Raw genomic sequence first — 24,320 nt, forward strand, 5'->3', positions numbered from 1 at the left:
GTGTTTAGACCTTTTGTTTAATATTTTCAGGCATAGTTGATAAACATGATACGAGGATAAACATGTGATATATAATATAAAGATAAATTAATGATAAATAAGATGTAGTATATTATATTTAATATTTGGTATGCTTTTTAAAAGTGATTAAATTTATATATTAGATTGTAATGACAAAATTAACCTTATCATAATAAATTTTATAATTTTAAATTTGTTACTTGATTTCATATTTCTTATATGTTCATGCATCGACAATGTTTGCATGATTTATTTTTTTTTTACCTAATTTTATATAATATGATAATTGAGCACTTAATTTTGTGAGTCAAGTCAAATATAAATTTTTAAAGTTAATCGAGTGATACTAATAATTTTATTGAGATTTATACAAATCATTTATATAATTATCTCGATTCATTTATATATTTATCATATTATATAATATATAAAAATAAATAAAAATATTTATTTGATTTTAATTTATACCTACAAGTAAAATTAGAGAACAATAGGTTTAAGATTTTTATATATTGAGGACAATTAAGTCATTTCTGGTGTTTTTATCATAGATTAAAATTATCAGATCTCATAAAAAAGATATTTTATCCTTATATAAAATTATTTATCACGGCCCATGATACTTTCTAAAAAGATACCAAACATAGGATAAAAGATGATTATTTATGAATCATTTTCTTATCTCATGTATCAAACTATAACTTATTGTATATTTTTCGTACAAAATATTAAGGTTGGGAGGAGGTTTTCGATTCGAAACTCAATAATAACCAAATTTATCATTCAACTTAAAAAAATCAATATTCGTCCAAATATTTTAAGAACACTTTTTTATTATAAATGGTAAAACAATTCACCAATTTTCTAACGATATTACAATATCATTAAGATGTTTAAAAAAATAAAAAATAAAAACCAGTCCTCTATGATGACGGTGTGTGGAATTAATTAATTTAAAAATAAAACCTCCGAATCGTGACTTACAAATTACAATACAATTAATTTATAAGTTTATATTGCAAATTAAGGAGGTCCAAAAAATAAATAGCGTTGAAAACATAATAATAAAGTTAATATGTCACTACTAGAACATAAACGAACCTAATCGAGTCGAATATTAATAAAAATTTAATGTTAGAATATGGCTCGAATTAAGTATATTCAAACTCGATTCAAAAACTGAAAATTTAATTTTTTTTTTTGCTCGAGTTCAACTCGAAATAAAGTTTGAGTTCACATTATGCTTGAAATGTCGAATTTATTTGCGATCTATTTGAATTATTACTCAGATATTAAAATTCGAGGATGAAAATTTGAAAGATCGAAACGTCTAAGAAGCTCGAAATGTGTATACATTTAATATTTAATAATATTATATTAATAAAATATTAAAACTCACGAGCGACTCACAAATAAAATAATTTTTGCTCAGTTTGGATCGAAAAAGGTTATTTATTGAATCGGATAAAAAAACTCATGAACCGACTCATTCTTTTATATCTTTAGTCACAGTGCATGCTTCTTGGCTAGTTTATTCTTGCTATCTTGTGTCATTAGCAAAATATTAAATTAGTCAGTCTTTGGAGTAGCATATAATGTTGACTCAAAAATGAAATTAGAATACTGTTATGTGTTCCACTACACCAAGTCATTAGTCACGCCCCTCAAATAAAAATACAAATTTATCATTTTTGGATATATTCTTTTTCAAAAAAAGAAAAGAAATTATTTATCACTACAGTAGATACACTAAATAACGATTTTATTTGACTTCAAACCATTCTCCAATTCAGTTCAGATCATTCCATCTAAAATTACTAATCGTATCGTTATCATTATTCTAATCGTGCTTTTGTTAAATAGCTTAAATCGCTTTTTATGTTCAAATTTTGTATATTTTTGGTATATTTCAACATTTTAGACTCAAAATCACCGCACACGCGATGTGTATATGTTATATTAAATCATATATATATTTTTTCAAATAATTAGTTTGGCCGTGATTTTATATATAAAAAAGAATTTTCTCAAGTATTTGATTTAATTATAATTTTTTACATATAAAACTATATACATATTTATAATAGTTAGTTGAGAAAAATATGAAAAAATTCGACGAGAAAACGTTAAAATTAATAATACGTACTTAAAATCAAATTTATGTGTGCGTGTGCGTGCATGTGTGGGGTGGGGGAATTTGGTGTCCCTCTAATAAACTCAACTATTATATAATAGAGATATAGATTATAAGATATATCATCACATAATAACCACCGGGGCTGATAAAATATCATGGGGAATTGGTTTTATAATAGAGTGAGTTTCATGTGAGACCGTCTCACGGATCTTAATATGTGAGAGAGTCAACTCTACCCATATTCACAATAAAAAATAATACTCTTAGCATAAAAAGTAATACTTTTTCATTGATGACCCAAAATAAGACCCGTGAGACCGTCTCACACAAATTTTAGCCTTTATAATATTACAGAAAATTTAGACACGAGAATTGGTTCAACAAAAAAGAGAAGTAGTTTGTAAAGAAAGAGAAAAAAGACTTCACCCCTCAAATTTTCATCAATCTTTAATTGTGATTCAACAAGAAAAATGGAACATGTACAACATGAACATATATATTCTACTACATTTCCTCGATTGCAAAGCGGAATGCAACGCGTTACACAATACATATGGTTAAAAAATCAATTAGGACGATGCCTATACGTTTACACTGAAACTGCAACAACTTTTTCGTCGAGGGCAAGGACACCCGGAAGTTCTTTGCCTTCCAAAAGCTCCAAACTGGCACCACCACCAGTTGATATATGGCTCATTACATCAGCAACTCCAACTTTCTCGACCGCTGCAACCGAGTCGCCACCTCCAATAATTGTTGTCACTCCCTTCCCGCTGAGTTCAGCCAGCTTTTTTGCGATTGCCTGCAAACAAATTCGCATTCAGAACGAATGATAAAAATTCTCTTTGAAGAAAAGTAAAGTCGTTGGCTATAACAAAACTTGGAGAGTCATATACGGTGTCATTTGTATTTGAAAAAGGATGTAGCTGCGAGTGTATACCACTATACTAATAATTATGAGTAGTGGTAATAATGCAAGTCAATGTTTTACACACTGCACCAATTCAATGCCAAATTTCAATAATTCGCCACAGTCAGTCATCCACACAGTATAGTAGGGAATTTTGCTGGCCAAACACTTGTGTTAAGAATTTTAGTGTCATATTGTCAGGTGTGTACTATCATGTAGGCAACGTAAAGAGTCTCAAAACACCGAGGTTCTTCAGCCAAGAAATTACAGCTTTTAAACAGGATGTTGATTTTGTACTACTTTTTATCAAGATAGGTGTATAAAATTCACAATCAGTAGCAACAACTGTAAATTCTGGTTGCACTGGTTTACAAGGACTAACAGAAATGCTTGAGATCATGGAAACATATATTATAGTTGGATTACCTCAGTGCCAAAGGCAAACTTTTCAAACTCGAACACTCCCATTGGGCCATTCCAAATAACGGTTTTTGTTGTCTCTAAGGCTTCGTTAAATGTCTTGACAGAATCCGGTCCTATATCCAATCCCATCCAGCCATCTGGGATGCTGGATGCTGGCACGACCTGCAAAATTCAATCACTATTTCAAGTCCCAATTGTTATACACCTTTCAAAGATCACGAGGGAGTTTCCCTTCTCTTTGTTTCTTTCTTCATAGTTGGGATCAACATTGGAAACAAGATAAATGGCATCAAGAGGAAGAATCATCTAAAGATTTCCGAGTTGGAGTTCAGAGGTCGAGGAAAAGAACCTTGGATTCAGCATCAGGGGCAAACTTGTCTGCTATAACCACGTCAGTAGGTAGCAAGAGACTCACTCCTTTGGTCTTGGCCTTCTCAAGTAGCGATGTTGCAAGACCTAGCTTGTCTTCTTCTACCAGGGACGATCCTACTGACAGTCCTTGTGCTTTGTAAAATGTAAAGATCATTCCTCCACCCAAAAGCAAGATGTCACATTTTTCTAGAAGTGATTCAATCACTCCAATCTTCGAAGACACCTTCGAACCGCCAACAATGGCAGCAAATGGTCTCTTTGGGCTCGAAACAGCCCCAACTAGATAGTCAAGTTCCTAAAGCAGTAAATGCATAACAAAAGTCAGACGGAAAATAAATCTAACTTCTAAACTAGAAAAATACTTGATGATAATCTGTAAATGTAAAGAACGCGGTAGCTAAAAAAAATGTAAAGAATGTGTGAATAAAACAAGTCTAACTTTCTGTAAAAGGAAACCAGCAACAGAAGGCTTCAAGAACTTTGTAACTCCTTCAGTAGAGGCATGTGCTCTGTGTGCAGTACCAAATGCATCATTCACAAAAAGATCTGCCAATGAGGCAAGCTTCTTTGCAAACTCAGGATCATTCTTCTCTTCCTCTTTGTAAAACCGAACATTCTCAAGCAGGAGGACACCACCGTCGGGGAGTGAAGCCACCAATTTTTCAACCTCAGGACCAATACAGTCATCAGCTTTTACGACCTGATTCAGTATACCCCAACAGATCATTAAAAAAGGATCCAATCACTCTTAGCAGCCTCTGGAAAAAACTTATACGCAGTAATGTTTCACTTCAACTTCTATCCCTTCTATCATTTTTTTTTCTTTTTTTGCCCATAAAAATGGATACCTGAATCCCAAGCAATTCAGATAGCCTGGGAACAAGGGGTCCAAGACTGTACTTAGGAGTGACACCCTTTGGCCGTCCCTGAGATACCATGAACAAACAGTAAGAGTGACATTCCAGACATCCACATAATAAAACAATTTCACGGACATATATATTCAAAATCCCTTGAGCTCAAAACAATATGGAAACACATCCTATTTTCTCCGTTTTCAATGCCACTTAAATCATCAGAAACCAACCCAAAAAAAAAAAATCTTTGGTTGTAATAACATCATACAATTGACAAATGGGAAATCAAATTCAAAAGTATATTGCGGCGGCAAGCATCACATTGTAGTAACCAAAGGACACCAAAAACAACTAGTCCCCGTTGATATGATTACAAAAATGTCTATACATAAGCAAATCAAAGTCAAATTAAACCCATAAACGAATAATTCAACATTCAATCGATATGAAAATCGAGCATCATAATAACTCACTCACCAAGTGACTGGAAAGAATGACTTTCGCACCATTGTTGATCAAGTGTTTTATCGTCGGGACAGCAGCTCTAATCCTAGTATCATCAGTAATGTTTTGATTTTCATCAAGTGGCACATTAAGGTCAGCCCTCACAAACACCTTCTTTCCCTTGAGGTCAGCGGATGTGAGGTCACCCACGCTCTTCTTCGCCATGGAAGCAACACCCCTCACCGGCTTGGCCGATGGGTTGTTGAAAGATCGCAATTTAGTGGCAATGTGATGACTAAATAACGGGTCCACGGCGGCGGCGGCGAAGCCCAGACGACTTGGCGGGACGTTTCCGAAGAAACGGGTCGTGGGGGCACTGAGAGAAACCCTGGTTGTGGTGGATGAAGACTTGTGAATGCCGCAGAAAGCAGGAGAAGCTGGTGTCGCCGCCATTAGCACTCCCCCTGCGTGTGTGCTCGGGGGATGAGGAATAAAGTGAGCGAGGTGGGTTTTGCGTGGATATTAGTTCCACTCTTATCGTGGAGTTTGAGGTAGGCGAAATTATATGGTTTTGAAGCTCCTTCTTTGGTCTTTCGCTTATCTATCTTATTGGCCAATCGTACACACATATGTGTGCACAACCATTTCACCACAAAAACTTCAAGCACATCTAAAATATATTTTCAATATAATAAATTTATTTATTAAGAATATGATATTAATATTATTTTGAACAAAGGTTTATGATATTTTAAAAGTTTTCGTTTATGTTAGTATTTGTATAGAAAGATTTGACATTTCAATTTCATTTCATTGTATTCATTGGTTCAAAATTAAAATGAATGATTTGAAATTTTTAGTTTTGTGCTGAAATATTTATTTTTACTTTTACTCAAGGTATCTTGTATCATGTATCTTTGGTTGATTGTTTAATATTTTTCATTCTATATTCAAATAGTTAAAGACAAAAATTTGTATGAGATGATCTCACGGGTCGTATTTTGTGAGACAAATCTCTTATTTAAGTCATCCATGAAAAATTATTATTTTTTATGCTAAAAATATTATTTTTTATTGTGAATATTGATAGGTTGACCCGTCTCATAGATAAAGATTCGTGAGATCATCTCACAATAGACCTACTCAATAGTTAATTAAATTAATTTAAGGGCGACGAGAAGCATCAAGCAATTCATGAAATGTATCAGGAAATGCCATCAAATTGTTAATTCTACATGTATATGTAGCAGACTGAAAAATATTGTCTTCACGAACATGCACTAACTAAATTCTCTGAACTCAAAAGGAGTGAATATTTTCAAACATATTATATGTTACGTTACCATAACTCCACTGAAAACAGTTAGAAGAATAAGTTAACGAAAACAAAGCAGGTTTTCTTCACAGGCTATAGCTTGCTGGCAGGAATTCCAGCTGGTTCAGCACGCGATCGTTTCTCCACGGCCCGAGATAGTTGCTTGACTGCCTCCTTGGGGAGGTGGCGTGGCTGGCTCAACCATAGCCCTCCATCAACAACGAGGGTCGTTCCATTTATATACTTACCTACATGTACAATTCAGTGGCGTTACCTTGGGAACAAAAGGTTATCAAGAAATTGGCAGTTTATCCTCCGGAATCTATTTCTGATAGCACATTTGTATCCACCGTGATCAAGTGGCATGGATTTATATCATATTAAGTCAATTAGAGTATATAGGTAAGTGCCAAGATTACGCACCAGCGATAGAGGCAAGATATACAGCAGCCATTGCAATATCCCACTTTTCACCAACTTTATAAAGCGGCACAGATTCAGCCCCTCCGTTGTTGATCTCTTTAGGTAGAAGTTTACTCATACCTGTGGTATCTCCAATAGGTCCAGGTGCAATCCCGTTAACTCTGATATCATAGTCCGTACCCCATTCAAGAGCTAAATTTCTTGTGAGGGCATCAACGGCAGCCTAGAGATAGAAGTTGCTAGCTTGATAAGTATTCAAGAAAACCAAAGTGTTTGAACAGAGAGGATGAAAATCGGAGACCTTAGCTGCAGATACATGGATTTGATACCAAGATGCCGTGTAGTGTAAAGTGGCGCTGATGTTTAGTATAAATCCGCCAGTGGACGAGTCCTTTCCTGGTCCACCTTTCTTGAGATATTTAAGTGATTCGTGACACATAGTAAATGTTCCAACTGAATCTATATCCATCACTGCATATATGGATATAACCAAGTAGTCTTGAAGCTTTTCTCAAACATAACCAAAATACAGAATGCTTTGCTGTGATTTATGACAGATAAAAATAGAATCAAGAATCAAAAGGTGTCTGAATAGTCAAGCAAGGTCGCCAATTGGCGAGCACCTTGCACATTGAGTCATCGTCGAAGGGAATTTCCCTCGAACTTTACACATGGACGAACGGTCTATTGTATGCGTTTTCAAGCAAGAATTACGGTTGATTTGATTCAAAAGCTTATTAGCCATATTTTGTGTAAAAACTTGCAGGGAAGTGAGTGATGATTGAGTCGATTTCTTTGTAATAACAGATTCGGTTTGGTCGGGCCGACTGCCAAGATACCAATTATCCATCCTTAAGACAATATTGCTCGCGGTCAGATTATCAGTAACCACACACCAGCTATGACACAACACAACTCTCATTTTCCGACACAGCAGCAATACAAACATTATGATTATTTATTTGACGAACACTTAAAACTCAATCATCAGAAGGTTAGAACAAGATGAATGAAAAGTGGAAGCCAAAGCCAGACCAAACCTGTTTTAAAACCATTAGGCGAAAGATTTTCAGCGGCAACGAGGAAATTTCCAGCAGCTGCGTTCACAAGAATGTCCAGCTTTCCAAACCTCTCTACAGTTGCCTCCACCACTCTCCGCGCATCTTCCGGCTTCCGAACATCCCCTTCGAATCCAACAGCCTGAATCCCTTAATAAAAGCAAAGCAAACTGGTAAACCACCCATTAAAGAATTACAGCCACGGGGGAGATCACTGATCAGTAAAAGGAAGAATTTTTACAGGGATACCAAGGCATTGGAGCACGGAGACGGCGTCGTGGATGACGTTCTTGCGGCGGCCCATAATAGCAACAGAGGCCCCGTGTTTACCGAACTGGGTAGACAGCTCGAAACCGATTCCCGACCCGCCTCCCGTCAACAGAGCGACTTTGCCTTTGAGAATATCCGGCCTGAATGGAGACTCCATTTCTAAATTCTTGTTGGATGACACTAATACACAGCTCATTTAAATGACTCTGTAAATAGCTTCGTCCCTGTTGGCTGTTGCCGGCCGATAATTCAACACGTTTACTTTATTGGACTTCTGTTCTTTTTGGCATTTTCTGATTATATAGCACCCATGAGGCCTTGGTGTCCCAAAACTGATTACACTCGAACAATTTTAAACTATAAAATTTTTTATATTTTAAATTGATCTACCAATACTAATATCAAATTTATCTAAAATTATAAAAAAATTACATATAAATTTTGGCAAAAATTTGTGTGAGACGGTCTCACGGGTCGTATTTGTGAGACGGATCTCTTATTTAGGTTATCCATGAAAAAATATTATTTTTTATGCTAAGAGTATTACTTTTTATTGTGAATATGAGTAGGGTTGATCCGTCTCACAAATTAAGATCCGTGAGACGGTCTCACATGAAACTTACTCATAATTTTTTTAAAATTTTTTTGGAACACCCGAGCTAAAGCCTGAGTGAACAGTAGTGTGCCTCCGCCCAAAGAAATACTATATCATTATCATTATAAACTTACATGAATATGCTATATTCAAAAATTCATTACATTGTATTTTAATAATTATTATTCATACTAATGATCTTGGCACACCATGCGTGCATACTCATTAAAAAAAATTTGTTTAAAAAATATAGCTGATATTAAATTTTAAATTTGTAAAAATGGTTTTTTTTATGTTATATGTGATATTAACATTTTAAAATTAGCTACAAATTTACTTCATAGGTTTTTATAATATTTTGTATATAAAAAACGGAATATTTTATAACTTAGAATAGTGTTATTTTGGTTTATAAAAAAATATATCATGATATTAAATGATCTGTTAATAATGACCGTAACAGATTTACATAATCTAATATGCTTGCCGCCTGGTATTCGGACCAACCGAGAATTGCTTGCTATCAATGTCATCTTTTTTTGGAAGTAATCAAAGAATTTCGAAGAATCCTAGAAGTATTTTCCTTTTCCTTTTTTTTTTGTTTTTCTTTATTATGGATGGATGGCCACAAGTACAACTTACGAAGAGGGTACGTATAAATTTTTGTTCTATTTTAAATAGATTTGAATCACAAGAATGTTATTGAGTAGGAAAATCTAGAGATCTTCGAGCGAAGGCCATCGCACATGTCTGACACAACATCTCGTTGATGCCACCCACGACGGACAGACTTTATGATCCAAATACGAAGATCAAGCCAGCATGAACTTAGCTACCAGGGAAAGAGACGCTTAAGGTGAGCGATTTCATCTTTTGGAGCAAATACGAAGATCAAAACGAAAATTTGTGATCACCATTCTTGGAAAAAGCATGGAATCGTTTTAATTTTCTAATCTATTCGCAATTAAAGTTGGTAAAAACATGCTTTTCTATTTACAAACCACAAACGTATTTTCACCTCTTCTGGATTTTCGAGTTCCTCTTAGGACCAAATATCATATAAATTAGACTCCCCTCAACCTGAATACACCCACTAACACCATATAGAGTTTCCGCTAGATATACCACACAAACTTTCAGACAGAGTAATAAACAATCTTTCGGCACAAATTCAGTAGAGCTCAAGCATTATCCTTACAGTTATGGATCACTTGGTTGCTGCTCTGGTGGGTGCTGCTGAGAATTCAACTGTGGCCAGGCCATGAAAGAGAAAGGTGGTCTTGACTGTTGACCCCCATAAAGTGCGGACTGGTCGAGCGGTGGATTGAGTTGGGGAACATAGTAATATGGAACTGCATCTGCAGGAGATCCTATTAATGGAATAGTAGCTTTAGCGATGCCAAGACCCTCTTCCTTCAGTTCATCTCTAGGAATGATGTCAACCAAAAAGTCAAACACATCGGTTCTTGAAATTGCAGCAGCGATATCATTCTTCTGGAGGGTCCGTCTCTTATTCTCCTCCGTGTGTATCCAAGCCCGCATTGTCAGCTCCAAGATGAACATCTCACAAGCCTTAGCAAATATAACTGGAGCTTCAGCGGAGATCATTCTAACGTCTTCATCAGCTTTCATTATCTTTTTTATGCGAGCTAGTGGAAGACTGTGGTTCTTGAATTCGATAGTTTGTTCGACTTCCTGCATTTGGTTGGTCCAGAAAGCCTGGAGCTGCTGCTGCTGCTGCTGACCATGGAATTGCTGAGGTTGATGATAACCACCAAGCTGTTGTTGAGGGGGGAAAGTAGTTGGAAGCTGAGCTGAAGAGGAAACGGCGCTAGCTGGAGTGCCGGTAGCCACCATGGGTGTTGTTTGATAAGAAGTGGCATAAACCATTTGACCACTCGCTGCTATTCCTCCAGCAGCTGCAAGCTGTTGCTGCCGGTTCTGGTGTAGAGGCAGCTGTTGCTGATCCGAACTATTCATGGCCTTACGCGGTAGTATTTCTGCTTCAATTCTCAATCTAAAACTGCAAGAAAAAATTGCATTATGCAGATTATTGCAAATTGAATCGACCAAGAATGTATAAACTGTTATCAAAACTAAAAAAAATCATCCAACATCCACAGCAAAGCCCACTGTGGCTATATATAATGAAAAATTAACTATCCTTACGTTTGAATTGATGAAATTGGATCTTATAATTTCGAAAAAAGACCAACGAATATTAAAAGTGACTACTTTTGACAGAACTTTTGAATTCATACTCAAGAATTTTCTTGAATTTGATGAATGAAATTCAAATTCTGAAACATTCTTGGTGGATGTATTCCACGAAGCTCAAATCTATAGATCGAAAAGCAGCCTAAATCTTCCTACAACGCCTCAGGACCTCAATGTGAAACCTAAGTTTGTCCATATTATGAGACAACAATCTGCCGGTGAACAACAAATTAAGTACAGATAAACATCTGCGAGGTGCAACCTTTGTCGTTAAATAAAAAACGTTCAAATTTTATCTATTTTCCTTTCTAAACTGTGAATTTTACCGACTCAACTATCAATATCTCACACCTTTAACATATATATAAACAATAGTGAAAATTTGCAACTGAATAAATAAACTAATAACAAAAACTAAGTGAGTGAAAAATCAAATAGCGAAATTAGAGGTACATATCGTGTTCAGACTTAAAAAAATAATTAACTAATTACATTCAAGAATCCTAACATTCTGCATAAATCCAAAAGAGGCTCGAAGTTTTAAAATCATCAAGGTCAACTCAAAGAATCAAAGCACATCGGAGAAAATCAAGAAAACCAACATCGTAAAAAGTATTAAATTACAAATTTCCACGGCAGAAAACACACAAAAAAATCAAATAAAGAAACAGAGATTATTTAAGTAAAGATTTTACCCAGTCGGCAGATTCCACGGCGTGCAGAATACTAAGCCCTAAGAGAGCATACGTAAATATACTAGTTAAAAGAGGGGCTGGAGGCCTTGGGGCAGGGGAATCGAGAGACAAAAGGTGGACAGGACAGAGGTCATTTGAATCTAAGAGACTTCTGGGGGAATCCGGCACCTGAGACACGTGTCGCTATGCTCGGCCAACCAGATATTGTGCTGGAGACTAACACGTGTCGAATGATTACTGTCTAGTTCGTGCTTCCACCTGTGTGACGCACTCATTATTTTAAATCAAGAAAATTCAACACTGTGTGAGATCTACTACAGGTTTTGCCTTCTCGAGTTGTCTCACGGACATCTAGTCTTTCTATTTTTGCAATATTTTATTGTATTATTTTGTTCGTTATATTATTTATTTATATTTTTACACAATCTAATATGCGTACTATATTATTATCAATTTACAAATTATTTATCTTACATCGATCAAATCATCAGTCATTTATCTTGCATCGATCAAATAATTGAATTGAAATTACAATATTATCTTTAATAAATAATAATATAAATATTTTATTAATAATTTCTAAAAGACAAACAGTAATATCATATAATTTCAAATTTAAAAAAAATTAATCAATCATTTTTATATAATTATTGTTTGGTTCGTGGTGTGATACAAATAATACGAAAAAAAGCTGTCTTCAAGAGCGGAGTCACGGTCTGGAATCTCGATTACCCAAGTTTTTCAAAAAGTTTTTTATATTTTAGATTTGGGTCACTTTGAGAATAGCCCAACGCCCAAAACAAGTTCACTGTGTTGTTGAAAAATGTTCTTCCATAAGCCAACTGAAAGCCGTTCGGAGTCAAATATGTTTATTTTGTTCTCCATGATCACATAATGGTTGTTGTTTCGGCTTATGAATCTGTTTATAATATGTACTGATAAAAAAATTCTAGAAAAACTAATCGTTGAAAATGTAGTAAATTGCAGTCCATATACCACCAAAAACGACCCGACAACCACCATGAGTTGCAGCCCAATCTAAACGACTCCAATAGTCGATCCTACTCCGTCGTTGCTTGACTGGACTTTAATGTTATTATATTTTTCATAAAAAAAGGTGTACTAAATAACATGGCATGAAAGGGATGAAAGTCTGTACTCTGTATAGTATATAAGCACATCGAAGGGTCACGGACCTGTTAAGGTTCTGTGGCACAACAAATTTATATCGAAAGATTTTAAATAGATGATCGGAAATGCAAATCACTACTCAATTTATTGATTTATATAATGAAATATCAATTGATATTCAAATATGTCAGGACCCCACAAAATAAGGAGAAACAAAGAAAAAAAGGAATATACTATTTTCACTTGTTTCAATTTCATGTAAGGTATTTCACAATCTCATATAATTCGATATTTCACTAAATAATCGAAATTATAAAATTCAGTACAATACTAACATTAACACAACTACTAATTTTACATTGTGCTAGTTATTGAATGCTGACAAAATTTGTGGGAGACGATCCCACGGATCATATTTTGTGAGATATATATCTTATTTGGGTCATCTATGAAAATATATTATTTTTTATTATGAATATCGGTAAGGTTGACCCATTTTACATATACAGATTCATAAGACCGTATAACATAAACCTATTCTTATATACTCCAATCACCTCGTCCGATATTTTTTTCTCAAAATTGCCGCGTTGGACCTGGGGAAACCCGGACAATAGAGTGAGTGCATTGAGCATTGTATGTGTCAATGAGAAAATTATACTTTTATCTTATAATTTGCATATTTTATCGATTAATTATATTTTTATCGGTTAAGTTAATCTTAATCTCTTAAATTTTTACCGGAATGCTCTGTCAAAAAATTTTTTTTTTACTGGAATGCTAATGTCACATCATCAATTCACATCATTATTTTTAGGACTCCACGTTAACATCCGATTTGAATTAATAAATATAAAACAATACAAATTAATGAAATAAAACTATAATTTTACCAGAACATGATAAAAAAAATTATGTAAATTATAAGATAAAAACTGTAATTTTCACATTCTCCACGTGTTATTGATTTTATGCATCAAGAAATTATCACATGCCAAATAATATAATATTACAATAATATATATAATATAAACTAATAAAAGATGCACATGCATTGCATGTGTTATTATTATTTTTAATTTGATCAAATAATATTAAATAATTAACACGAAATTATTTTCGATTTAGAAAAGTTGTTCGATTTAAAGAGAAGTTTTATTTTGATTTTTTTCTATTTAAAATATAGAGTGACTTGAAAAAATTTTAAGTATGATAAGAAGGGTAATTAAAAAATTAAATATTTTGATGTACTCAAAGATAGTTATTCTAAAACTCTCACACTTAATATAATAGTATATGTAAAAATAGAAATAAAATAAAGGAAAGTGTTGATGGACCCCAAAAAATACAGAAAGTGCCACTCCCATTTGCTAGGGAGAGACGTAGCTATGCGAAGTCCGACGTGGCTACCAAAGTCATTAGCTGCACAAAACGACGCCTCCTCACACCTTAAAACGACAACAGTTGTTTTATGGCATGGTCGCGGTTGGTGTGACGTTCTCGTGAGAAACTCCGCCAGCTGCTGGATCCTCGAGCATTTAAATATTCGTCAAAGGCGAAGGTCGAAATAACAAATTTCTCTAGGGTTTTTGCTTATCTCTATTTCATTTATTTGCAATTCAAGTTTCGTAAGCAGATCAAGTCGCTGCAGCTGATATAAGGTATTGTGCATTTGGTGTTCAAGTATGGCGGCTTTCTCTTCATCGCTTCTCGGATCTGCGCCGTCTCTTGGTCTCGATGCCGATGCACTCCGCCCATCCGATCGATCTGTGGTGTGTTACTATGTTGCTCACCTTTTTTCACGGGATTTTTTGAGTTTGATCCGTCGAGAATGACGAAAATTTGAGAGAGCACGGATCAGCTGTTTTTTTTATTTCTGGATTTCTTTATCATATTTTTAAAATTTCTGTGTTTTTCTGCATTTATTATGGTCGGAAGCTAATTTTATGTGTTTTTTAACATGGTGGCTTGCTCTTTTGCCTAACATTTGATTTTGTTGCGTGATTTTTTTATCCGTGTTTCCATTTGTTAATTAATATATCGAACAATATTCGTCGATGAAAAAGTTGACGATCTGATCTGTGGCTGTTTCTATACTGCAAAATCGACACTCGAGCAATATTTGGAATCTTTCCATGATGGAAGCTCGTGTACTGCTTTTAGAGAGTTCCCCTGTTTACTAATAATATGATGATTAATGTTTCAAAAACATAGCTAGTGGATTGGACATGCTGTTTGTTGCATTAATCAATGAAAAATAGAAGTCTAATCCTATTCAACGGTGAGGTCCACAGCGGTGTTAATTTTACTTGCATTTTCTTTATTTTTCAGTTGTCAGATCAATTGTTTCCGGAAGTAGTGCAGATTCATGACTGATTTTTTCTTAATCATGACTAAACTATACATGTAATAGAATTTCAGGACTGGATATATTTTTTTGAAACAAGAGAATAATTATTTCATGAACCAGTACTCTTCCTTTGTTGTTCCGTCTACTTAAGTTGGATGAATAATAAGTCAGGTTTTATTGATATGTTGAGAAATTTGATCAAACAACCTATTTTAGGTATCTTATGGGAGTTTTAGCCACAATGTAAAAGTAGTGAAGTTCAGGTCCAGCATCAGTGGCACTAATGTTCAAGTTGATTCACATTCATTACAGTTGAGTCATTTATCAATATTCATTGTTTAAAATGCTATTGGAAGCATTATGTTATCCTAAATTCATATGATAGTAACATTTTGATGTACAGGAGGTTTACTGCACATGGGATTAAACCTATTAAAGCAACAGCTACAGAAGTTCCTCCAACCATACCAAGTAAATATTCGGCCATTGCACATTCCACTGCTTTTGGATAGTTTCTATATTCAGATCCTGACTAATTCTATTGAACATTTGACTAAATCAGAGTCAAGAAGCGGAGGGAAAACAAAGATTGGGATCAATGGTATGTATTCTAGTCATTTTCCTGCTTTGTAACCGTCACCACATTATTAATATCTCTGAAGTCTGAACTTTATTTTTTCTTGCTAGGAATGTAAATATTTATGCTTTGAGTGTGTTATATTCATATGCCGCATGAATTCAATGATGATTAGCAGATATAGTATGTGTTTGGAAAACATTATGTCCACACATGACATTACTAAGATGGTTGAAACCCTGAAGGTTTTGGGCGTATTGGGAGGCTCGTTCTGCGCATAGCAACCCTCAGGGATGACATTGATGTGGTGGCAGTTAATGACCCTTTCATTGATGCCAAGTACATGGTATCTGCTTGTTCTGCTTTCATGCATGTTTCTTTAATATCTGCTTTCATGAATTATGTTGTAATCTGGATAATTGAGAAGAGGGATTCGAAGGGGTTTGGAGTATTGACATTGGAGCCTGATTATATATACATGACCTCTTTTGTGGCCTGAAAAACAACTTGCTTACTCATGCATGTTTCTTGGAATTATTTACTTAATGATCACGAGTATGATATATGTTGTTAACTACTTTCAGGCATACATGTTAAAGTACGATTCCACTCATGGACCATACAAGGGGACCGTCTCGGTTGTAGATGAATCCACTTTGGAAACAAATGGAAAGCTGATTAAAATTAGTAACAAAAGGTATTACAATACTATCCGTGACTCGTTTAACGTTGGAATTTGCATGCTAACTCCAATGTTTCCGTATAGGAATCCAGCAGAGATTCCTTGGGGTGATTATGGGGCTGAGTATGTTGTTGAATCTTCTGGGGTCTTCACTTCTATTGACAAGGCATCAGAACACAAAAAGGTAAATAAGCAGTTAGCTTTTGTGTCCTAGTAAACGAATATTCTCATTAGAGCTTGTTTTGTAGGGTGGGGCAAAGAAGGTTGTGATCTCAGCTCCATCAGGCGATGCCCCTATGTTCGTTGTCGGCGTAAACGAGACTAAATACAAACCCAGCATGGATGTCGTTTCCAATGCTAGCTGTACCACCAATTGCCTTGCACCAATGGCCAAGGTTTGACTCAAATCTCACAAAACTTTGGATAAAAAGTAGTGATCTCAAACAATTGGGTAGATTGATTTCATCGAGAATTAGTTTCTCTGACGTTAAATGTCCAATGGCAATTTAATCACATCTGCACACTTTTTTTGACGGTAGTTATCCTTGACAGGTTGTACACGAGGAGTTTGGTATTTTAGAGGGTTTAATGACAACCGTCCATGCAACAACCGGTATGCATTGCAGCACTAAAAACATGTGTAGACACTTGGCATATTTAAAGGCCATAGTTAATTATGCTGATTGTTGTTGACTTCCAGCCACACAGAAAACTGTCGATGGTCCTTCTATGAAAGATTGGCGAGGTGGTCGTGGAGCAGGGCAGAACATCATCCCTAGTTCTACTGGTGCTGCAAAGGTATGAAATGTTTTAAACAGTATAACCTTATAACATCAAAATTTTGTGACGTGTGGTTTTATCTTCTGACTGAAATTTTAGGCTGTTGGGAAAGTTCTTCCAGAACTCAATGGTCGGCTCACTGGAATGGCTTTCCGCGTACCGACTCCTAATGTTTCTGTTGTTGACTTAACTTGTAGACTCGAAAAGAATGCTTCCTATGAAGATGTGAAAGAAGCTATTAAGTACGTGAGTTCTGTTTAAGGCTTTCAGCTTGTCTCTGCTTAACTGGGTTTGGATGGAATCAGATCTGACCGATAATTTTCATAATATAATTAATTTTGGGTTTAAAATTTCAGATACGCAGCTGAGGGTCCAATGAAGGGCATCCTAGGGTACACTGAAGATGATGTTGTCTCCAATGATTTTGTTGGTGACTCTAGGTAAAATTTTTCCCTCCTATAGTTCTTTCTAATGTTCATACTTAATATAACATCTCACTATCATTAACATCTCATTATCTCTTTCATTATTTTTAAGCTGTGCATGTTACTCGAACTGATTTGTCACAAGTTTGGAAAATATGTTCGTTTTAGGTCAAGCATTTTTGACGCTAAGGCTGGCATAGGTCTTAGCAAGTCATTCATGAAGCTAGTTGCTTGGTATGATAATGAGTGGGGTTACAGGTACATTTTCTCCATTTGAATATGTAGGCTGCTCGGTGTTACATTTTGTGTTACAATGAACGCATGTCTGGACCATGTCCCATGATATTTGTTGTGGACAAATGACAAATATCTTCATGGACCAAGATTGCACCTGCAGTTCCTATCTCTCTCTCTCTCTTCGTTAACTATTGCTGTTCAATCGGCTTCAAAATTGATCTAACACCCAAGTATGCGAAAAAATTGGTAATATGTTTGGAAGTATTTTTTAATGTGTTTGAATAAAACTTAGAAGTCGTGATATATATACTGAAGTGATAGTTAAAGGATGAAATGAAGAATGTATTAAAACACGAGTTGATTGAGAAAAATAGAGATAATGCAACTTGCGAATGCGTAGTAGTATGTTTCGAACCGTAAAGATTTGAAATATCGAATAATGATTCAATTGAAAACGTTGAAAAAAATAATAATTAAAGTCCCCAGGATTTGAGAATAGTCACTATCTTGGTCTTCTTTGTGCAGCAACCGTGTGTTGGATCTAATAGAGCATATGGCTTTAGTGGCGGCAACCAATAAATAGATGCTGCTAAACTTTGTGTGATCCATTAGAGAATTGGATGGGATAGCACAAAGTTTACTTCTTTTTTGTGTCTGAATTTTTTTGTTCTATTTTATATCATATTTTAGAATTAGAATTAGAAGCCACGCCATGGGCATCCAATAAGGTTTCGTGTACGACTGCTTGTTTAATTCCGCTTAAGAATTTCTATTTTGCTTTTGTACTTAATGATATATTTCGTATGTTGTATGAAAATGAATAGTCTCTCGTAAATTTTCATTCTGTTTTTAGTAACATGTGCCGTTGGTTTACTTGCGATTTATGGAATCAATGAATTCATTACTGTGCCTATTTCATGTTGAGTCCAAATACCTCCTTTATCCGTTAGTTATTGAATTTGCAGAACAGGCTTTTGTAAAACGATGTTTGCTTTTCTAGTGGCAGACAGCTATAAAATTTCCACCCTAAAAATCATATTTGCTTGTATCAACAAGTCGTAAAGATTTCCACATCGTATGTCAATTAGCCTAAAAATAAACTTCAACCCTGCATCATTTGTAATTCAATACACAAATCGGTACGAACGAACTACTTTAAACCGACAATTTAAATGTGAAATGCTAAAATGATTAGAGAGGTACTTAATTATTAAGAATCAAGACTTCATCTCATTGTTCGTTTAAATTGAGGGAATCTCTCACGCTACATTTATCTGCCCAGCTAGATAGATAATCACCACAGTCAGGCGTGCCTAAATTTGACTATATGCACAATAATGCCATTACATGATTGTTGGATTGAGGAAAAAAAAGAGAATTGTGACTGTTAGTGTGTAGAAATTAACCTGTTGATGAAGCGCTGGATAAAATTTCACATACAAGCATTCAATTCCAAATGATAAGGATGTAAACGAATCAAGTCACACTCGCAAGCTACTCAGAGTTTGGTTCAGTTTGGTTCGATAAAATATTCGTTCGAAAGCCAAGCTCAACTTCGACAATTTTATCGAGTTGAGTTCGAGTTATTCGCGAGTTTCAAACTAAGGAATATTAAATCACCCAATAATTATAACAACGAGCACTTACGAATTTTTAAACATCAAACAAGCAAATCCAACAGAAGAATTCCCAAACACTGGTAAGAAATTACTAGTAAGACAATTATGATATAATATTACCGAAAAAACGTGGTCCAAATCACGAGCCGAATGGGGTGAGATCGATTTGAAAATGTTGCTTCCCCTTGCTAACCCTCTATGAAGACAAATGTATGTATCAGACACGGATAGTATTTTTGCCACATCACCAGACATCCAATTGATGGGAAAAAGAAAATTCTAAAACTAAAATGGTTTCAGAAAATTATTTGCAGAACCCAAATGAAAGATGAATCAGTGAGGGAGAAATTGTTGGATTGAGCGGATTTCTTGTCGAAAAGCGTTAGTATTTTGACAATGAGTAGTATCAAAACCCAGAGCATGACTACTATTAGGGACTCACTTAGTGAGGACCAGTAAGCGTAGTCATGCTATTTCGAATGAAAAAGGATTCAACTTAAGTAAAATATACCACAATAAATACAAATTAACCTCCCCCCCACCCAACCCAACAACAAAATAGGTTATCTGTTAAACCAAATGAATAAGCCAACCATTGTGAACATAAAAGGCAAGTCAAAAGAAACTTACAGCAATAGCTATGAGTTCTTCCAACAGTTCCTCCAAATGGCGAAGAGGCTATAATAGCATAAATGAACATGGGAAACAGTTAAGACTGTTCCAACCAGCAAACCTAAATTTGGATTCTTCTGCTGATTGATTAAAAGAGCCTAAGAGATATTTCGAACGCCTGAAACTTACCCACTGAGTTGGACCATCAACAGGAGCATTTAAAGGGTTGTCATGCACCTGGACAGATACAATATTATATTATAAAAGCATAATCATCAACAAGTAAATATTAAAAAGCAAATTCACAAAAAAAAATAATTTCCCGTTATCAGAAATAAGTCACACTGGGGGATTCGTTCTATACCTCCATAAAAATACCGTCCACTCCAACAGCTACTGCAGTCCTGGCAATGCAAGGTATGAGTTCTCGAAGACCACCACTAGCAACACCGCCACCTTCCAGCTGTAAATAATAGGAATGTTAATCATCAATATGGCAATGAAGCTCGTGATAAAATAGGAATGGTCGTTTTAAGAAGAGGAACGACACACGGCTTTCTTAGGTGTTTTTTTGGGGCATGACAAATCTTCATAAATGTGTCGTTGAAAATCATCTAGGGACATTCGATATTATGAAGCATTATGTCATTAATAACTGCCTAGTGGCATGTAGCTGGAATGACCACAAATTTTACGGACACGATTTGAAAGAGAGAGATTGCCGACAAGATCTAATCATGTGATTTGGAAATAATCATCCTACACGGGTCAATCAATCCACGGTTGATGATTCTGCCAGCCAACACAAATGTTTCCTGTAGTACATACCTTTCTCCCAGCAGGTTGTTGTAGTGAATGCGTTATGTCTGCTACCTGAAATAGAGTTATTCAATTCAGAAACTATGAAGGAATAACACACAGACAAACACTTTCAGGAACAAGAAGTGCTGCCAAGGAAATTATTATAGAGAATGTGTATCATTAATGTGCCAAAAGTAGTGTCATGTACACAGATGCACATGGTTTGACGGTCTTACAACGGGACAATTGGCCTCCCTTAACCACTCCAAATTTCGTGGGTCAACAATCAAGTCATCTGTACAACATACCGAACGAAGTTAGGCCAGTACTGTTATGAACATGTTAATTCCACAGTAATAGTTTCAATCACAGGCCATTCTAATTTTTTTCGCAAGAAACATTTCTCCATCGCAATAAAAAAAGTCTATTACAAAACTGAAAAGGTATTAAATTTTAGTGCATGACTCGAAGAAACTTTATTGACGAGATAGGCTCTTTTGTTTAGAGAAAAGGCTTTGCAGGATCAAACCTACAGCAAAGCTTCATATCCATAAATCACACATTCTAGAGTATCTTAGCTGTTCATCTAACACCGAGCGCTAATGAAGTTGATGAACTTACTGTAGCCAAACATTGTGCCTCTCTCGCAAACCATAACATTTTCATTTCCGGCCATCCTAATCTTTTCAGCAGAGTTTGCCATGACCTACAAAACCAACTGAACATACTACCATATTGCTGAAAGATGATATCAAAACATGGCCACTTAAGTTTGGAGGAAAACTGAAAGAACCGGGATGAAATTGCTTACAGAAGGAGCACAAAATTGCCCTTTCTTGATATTAATAATCCTCCCAGTCTTAGCAGCGGCAACAAGAAGATCTGTCTGTTCCAAGAAGCAAGAAGTTAAATTGACACAGGTAGCATAAACCGCATTGAATTACAGGCTACTGCTGAATATTACCAAAAGTATAAACACTAGTAAGGAAATGATTGGTTGTCCATCAAAGGAGAGTAAATTTCACCTGCCGGCACAAGAAAGCGGGAATCTGAATTATGTCAGCAACCTTGCCAACAGCTTCACACTGAGAAAATTCAGTTGTTAAAAGAAAGGTACACAACTGTCGAAAGAGATTAGCACGATATGATAAAAATTCATGACACTCAGGAACTACAATGTAAAATCATGAGTTAATGTGTCAGTTTTTCACAAGACAGTAAGAAACATCAAGGAAATCCAACGCTAGAGAAGGAATGCAAGCGGAAGTGTTGGTGGAGCAATCCTTTCTTTAACTCCAAGCCAGGGCAATTGTAGCAAATATTTCAAATGTTTGTGAGAATGGGAAAGGCGGCAGTAGTTCAGCTGCCTAAAATTCAAGCAATCGCATTTCATATAAATCCTTGTCCAAGGAGGTTCCTCTGCTCGTGGCAGGGATTAGAGCACTTTTTTTCCCCGGGAAAGCTAGTACGGACAGTCATTCTTGCGATAGCAATAGCATAGCATCACAAGTTCCTTCATTGGCTAGTTCCACGGGATTTCTCACAAGCCAGCTAGCTCTGTGAGTTCTTCATCAAAAGTTTGATTCATGAAGAATATCGAGAGGGAAGCAATCGGCTTGTAGATTGTAGATCAAATAACGTTATGCCCATAACAGATTTAGTCTCTCAAAGAATGTCTCTACTAACCTAATGCTTTCTACAGATAGAAGGATACCCGTGCAAGCTTTAATTTACTCATGAGATGTGTTGCCTTACAGGATGATGTCTAACACCTATTGAATGTATCACAGGAACTTCATTTGGAAACCGGATTCCACAAACCGGGACATGCTCCAAGCAAGAAATATTTCCTTTCATGAATAATGGCAACAAATACTAAAGATGACAGAATCACATTTTTTTTCTCAGAGCTTGCTCGCACAAAGTTTAGCAACATTTTTCTGTACTGAATAACTAAATTGGACAAAAGTGATTCAAAATTTCCACTATTGGATCGAACCTGAATTGACTCGTGCACATCAGTAACTATTGGAAGATCAAAAGTGGTTTTCACTCTCTCAAGAATCTGCAAACACGAAAACGGGATGGCTCACTCTAACTTGCATTTCATAAAATTGAGTTGAAATTTGATTGTAATACACGTGAATACACAATAAATCACACTCGAAGAGTAATATTAACAGATATCCACCTTCAAGCCGTCACTCATGCCAGGTCCACGAAACGACTTAGAAGATGTTCTATTAGCTTTGTCAAAACTCGACTTGAAAACCAACGGCAATCCAAGTCTGAAAGTGATAAAAATCATATGATCAGTTTGACGAACTCTTCGAACACAAATTAATTTAAAGCAAACCACAACGATATTCCGACATATTACTTGGAAGTAATATCCTTGATCTTCTTCGCCATGTAGAGAATATGATCCTCCGATTCAATCACATTCGGACCTGCTAGTAAGAAAAATGGATCCGCTGCCTGCACATCAAAATATCAAAGTAATTAGCATGAAAATTCAGGTAAAAGGAAAGAGAAGATCGAAATTCATAAATTGCACCTTGAGCTGATTGAAAAGCGCAATTGACGATTCCATTTCTACTCCAAGCTTCTTGCTGACAATGAAACATACAGAGAAAAACAATAGATTTGAACGGTTGAGGAAAAATCACACACTTACAAATTCAGAATGCTGAGGATCTGAGACGCGATAGAAACTGAATCGTTGTTGTATGATGGCCAAGTTCTCTTTCCAGTTGCAGATGTTCTCCGGGTCGGGTTTGGTTTTCGGAAAGTCCAAATTCCTGAAAATATAGCGGACTATATATTGGGCCATTGCCCGGTTCATCCGCTGCTTCGATAACTAAATTGGACCGCGAAACTTGGGTTTTCTGTAATGTAATCAGATAACTCGAGTGACCAATAAAGTCTTCAAGTAATTAATAAAACGCTATAAACATTTTAAAAAAAAATTAAAGGTATAAATTAAATTCTACATAAAATAAATGGGTTGATTTGGTAATATCGAACCCACTAAAATGCGAAATGAGCCCGCGAGTTGAGTGCTATTCGGCCCCATATCACCAAAGTCAACACAAAAAAATGGTTAGACTTGCCACACTATATAAAATATGTGGGTTGTATTGGTAATTTTGTTGCACGCCAAAATGGCAAGCGGGTCCTCCTTATCTTATCTAATGGCAGGTTTCGGGTCGTCCCGTTGCTCGTCTGCACGGAGAACAAAGATTATGAACCGGTGATCAGAACTTCCAAAGTATTCCAAAGTCGGTTCCTGATCCAATCATCGAAGAGGCTATGAGCTATGCCTGTGGATCTGGAGCTGACTGTGATCAGATTCAATCAACTGGATCT

At 35.6% G+C, this 24,320-nt stretch overlaps 5 protein-coding genes across 7 annotated transcripts; 1 reads left to right on the forward strand and 4 right to left on the reverse strand.

The window, feature by feature from the left end:
* Positions 1 to 2,576: 2,576 nt before the first annotated feature.
* LOC140828986 (phosphoglycerate kinase, chloroplastic) lies at positions 2,577 to 5,732 on the reverse strand. Its single transcript, XM_073191907.1, has 6 exons — positions 5,198 to 5,732; positions 4,712 to 4,789; positions 4,303 to 4,563; positions 3,841 to 4,158; positions 3,495 to 3,653; positions 2,577 to 2,960 (listed from the first exon to the last, which is right to left on the reverse strand). Exons 1-6 carry the CDS (start codon positions 5,615 to 5,617, stop codon positions 2,748 to 2,750), a joined length of 1,449 nt encoding a protein of 482 aa, XP_073048008.1. The 5' UTR covers positions 5,618 to 5,732; the 3' UTR covers positions 2,577 to 2,747.
* Positions 5,733 to 6,440: 708 nt separating this feature from the next.
* Positions 6,441 to 8,537, reverse strand: LOC140828987 (peroxisomal 2,4-dienoyl-CoA reductase [(3E)-enoyl-CoA-producing]-like). Of its 3 annotated transcripts, none has more exons than XM_073191909.1 (5): positions 8,210 to 8,537; positions 7,943 to 8,110; positions 7,204 to 7,373; positions 6,903 to 7,125; positions 6,441 to 6,727 (listed from the first exon to the last, which is right to left on the reverse strand). In XM_073191909.1, exons 1-5 carry the CDS (start codon positions 8,424 to 8,426, stop codon positions 6,573 to 6,575), a joined length of 933 nt encoding a protein of 310 aa, XP_073048010.1. In that variant the 5' UTR covers positions 8,427 to 8,537; the 3' UTR covers positions 6,441 to 6,572. The 3 variants fall into 3 exon arrangements, with proteins under 3 accessions (XP_073048010.1, XP_073048009.1, XP_073048011.1); XM_073191908.1 differs by having other exon boundaries at positions 7,943 to 8,102; positions 8,202 to 8,534; XM_073191910.1 differs by having other exon boundaries at positions 8,202 to 8,422.
* Positions 8,538 to 9,763: 1,226 nt separating this feature from the next.
* Positions 9,764 to 11,980, reverse strand: LOC140828988 (nuclear transcription factor Y subunit C-4-like). The gene is made up of 2 exons (XM_073191911.1): positions 11,738 to 11,980; positions 9,764 to 10,848 (listed from the first exon to the last, which is right to left on the reverse strand). Exon 2 carries the CDS (start codon positions 10,803 to 10,805, stop codon positions 10,026 to 10,028), a length of 780 nt encoding a protein of 259 aa, XP_073048012.1. The 5' UTR covers positions 10,806 to 10,848; positions 11,738 to 11,980; the 3' UTR covers positions 9,764 to 10,025.
* A 2,293-nt stretch (positions 11,981 to 14,273) lies between these two features.
* Positions 14,274 to 18,769, forward strand: LOC140828989 (glyceraldehyde-3-phosphate dehydrogenase GAPCP2, chloroplastic-like). Its single transcript, XM_073191912.1, has 14 exons — positions 14,274 to 14,640; positions 15,435 to 15,529; positions 15,622 to 15,689; positions 15,781 to 15,819; positions 16,041 to 16,141; positions 16,380 to 16,492; positions 16,562 to 16,661; positions 16,726 to 16,872; positions 17,030 to 17,090; positions 17,178 to 17,275; positions 17,357 to 17,499; positions 17,614 to 17,697; positions 17,851 to 17,940; positions 18,445 to 18,769. The coding sequence occupies exons 1-14, from the start codon at positions 14,554 to 14,556 to the stop codon at positions 18,500 to 18,502; spliced, it is 1,284 nt and encodes a 427-aa protein (XP_073048013.1). The 5' UTR covers positions 14,274 to 14,553; the 3' UTR covers positions 18,503 to 18,769.
* Positions 18,770 to 19,521: 752 nt separating this feature from the next.
* LOC140828992 (2-dehydro-3-deoxyphosphooctonate aldolase 1) lies at positions 19,522 to 23,830 on the reverse strand. The gene is made up of 14 exons (XM_073191914.1): positions 23,629 to 23,830; positions 23,509 to 23,563; positions 23,332 to 23,429; positions 23,143 to 23,239; positions 22,951 to 23,016; positions 21,977 to 22,036; positions 21,763 to 21,837; positions 21,573 to 21,657; positions 21,188 to 21,246; positions 20,979 to 21,023; positions 20,515 to 20,613; positions 20,340 to 20,387; positions 20,169 to 20,216; positions 19,522 to 19,734 (listed from the first exon to the last, which is right to left on the reverse strand). The coding sequence occupies exons 2-14, from the start codon at positions 23,542 to 23,544 to the stop codon at positions 19,678 to 19,680; spliced, it is 873 nt and encodes a 290-aa protein (XP_073048015.1). The 5' UTR covers positions 23,545 to 23,563; positions 23,629 to 23,830; the 3' UTR covers positions 19,522 to 19,677.
* Between the last annotated feature and the right edge of the window lie 490 nt (positions 23,831 to 24,320).

The sequence above is a fragment of the Primulina eburnea genome, chromosome 4 (genome assembly GCF_022965805.1).
Source record: "Primulina eburnea isolate SZY01 chromosome 4, ASM2296580v1, whole genome shotgun sequence".
Taxonomy (NCBI): domain Eukaryota; kingdom Viridiplantae; phylum Streptophyta; class Magnoliopsida; order Lamiales; family Gesneriaceae; genus Primulina; species Primulina eburnea.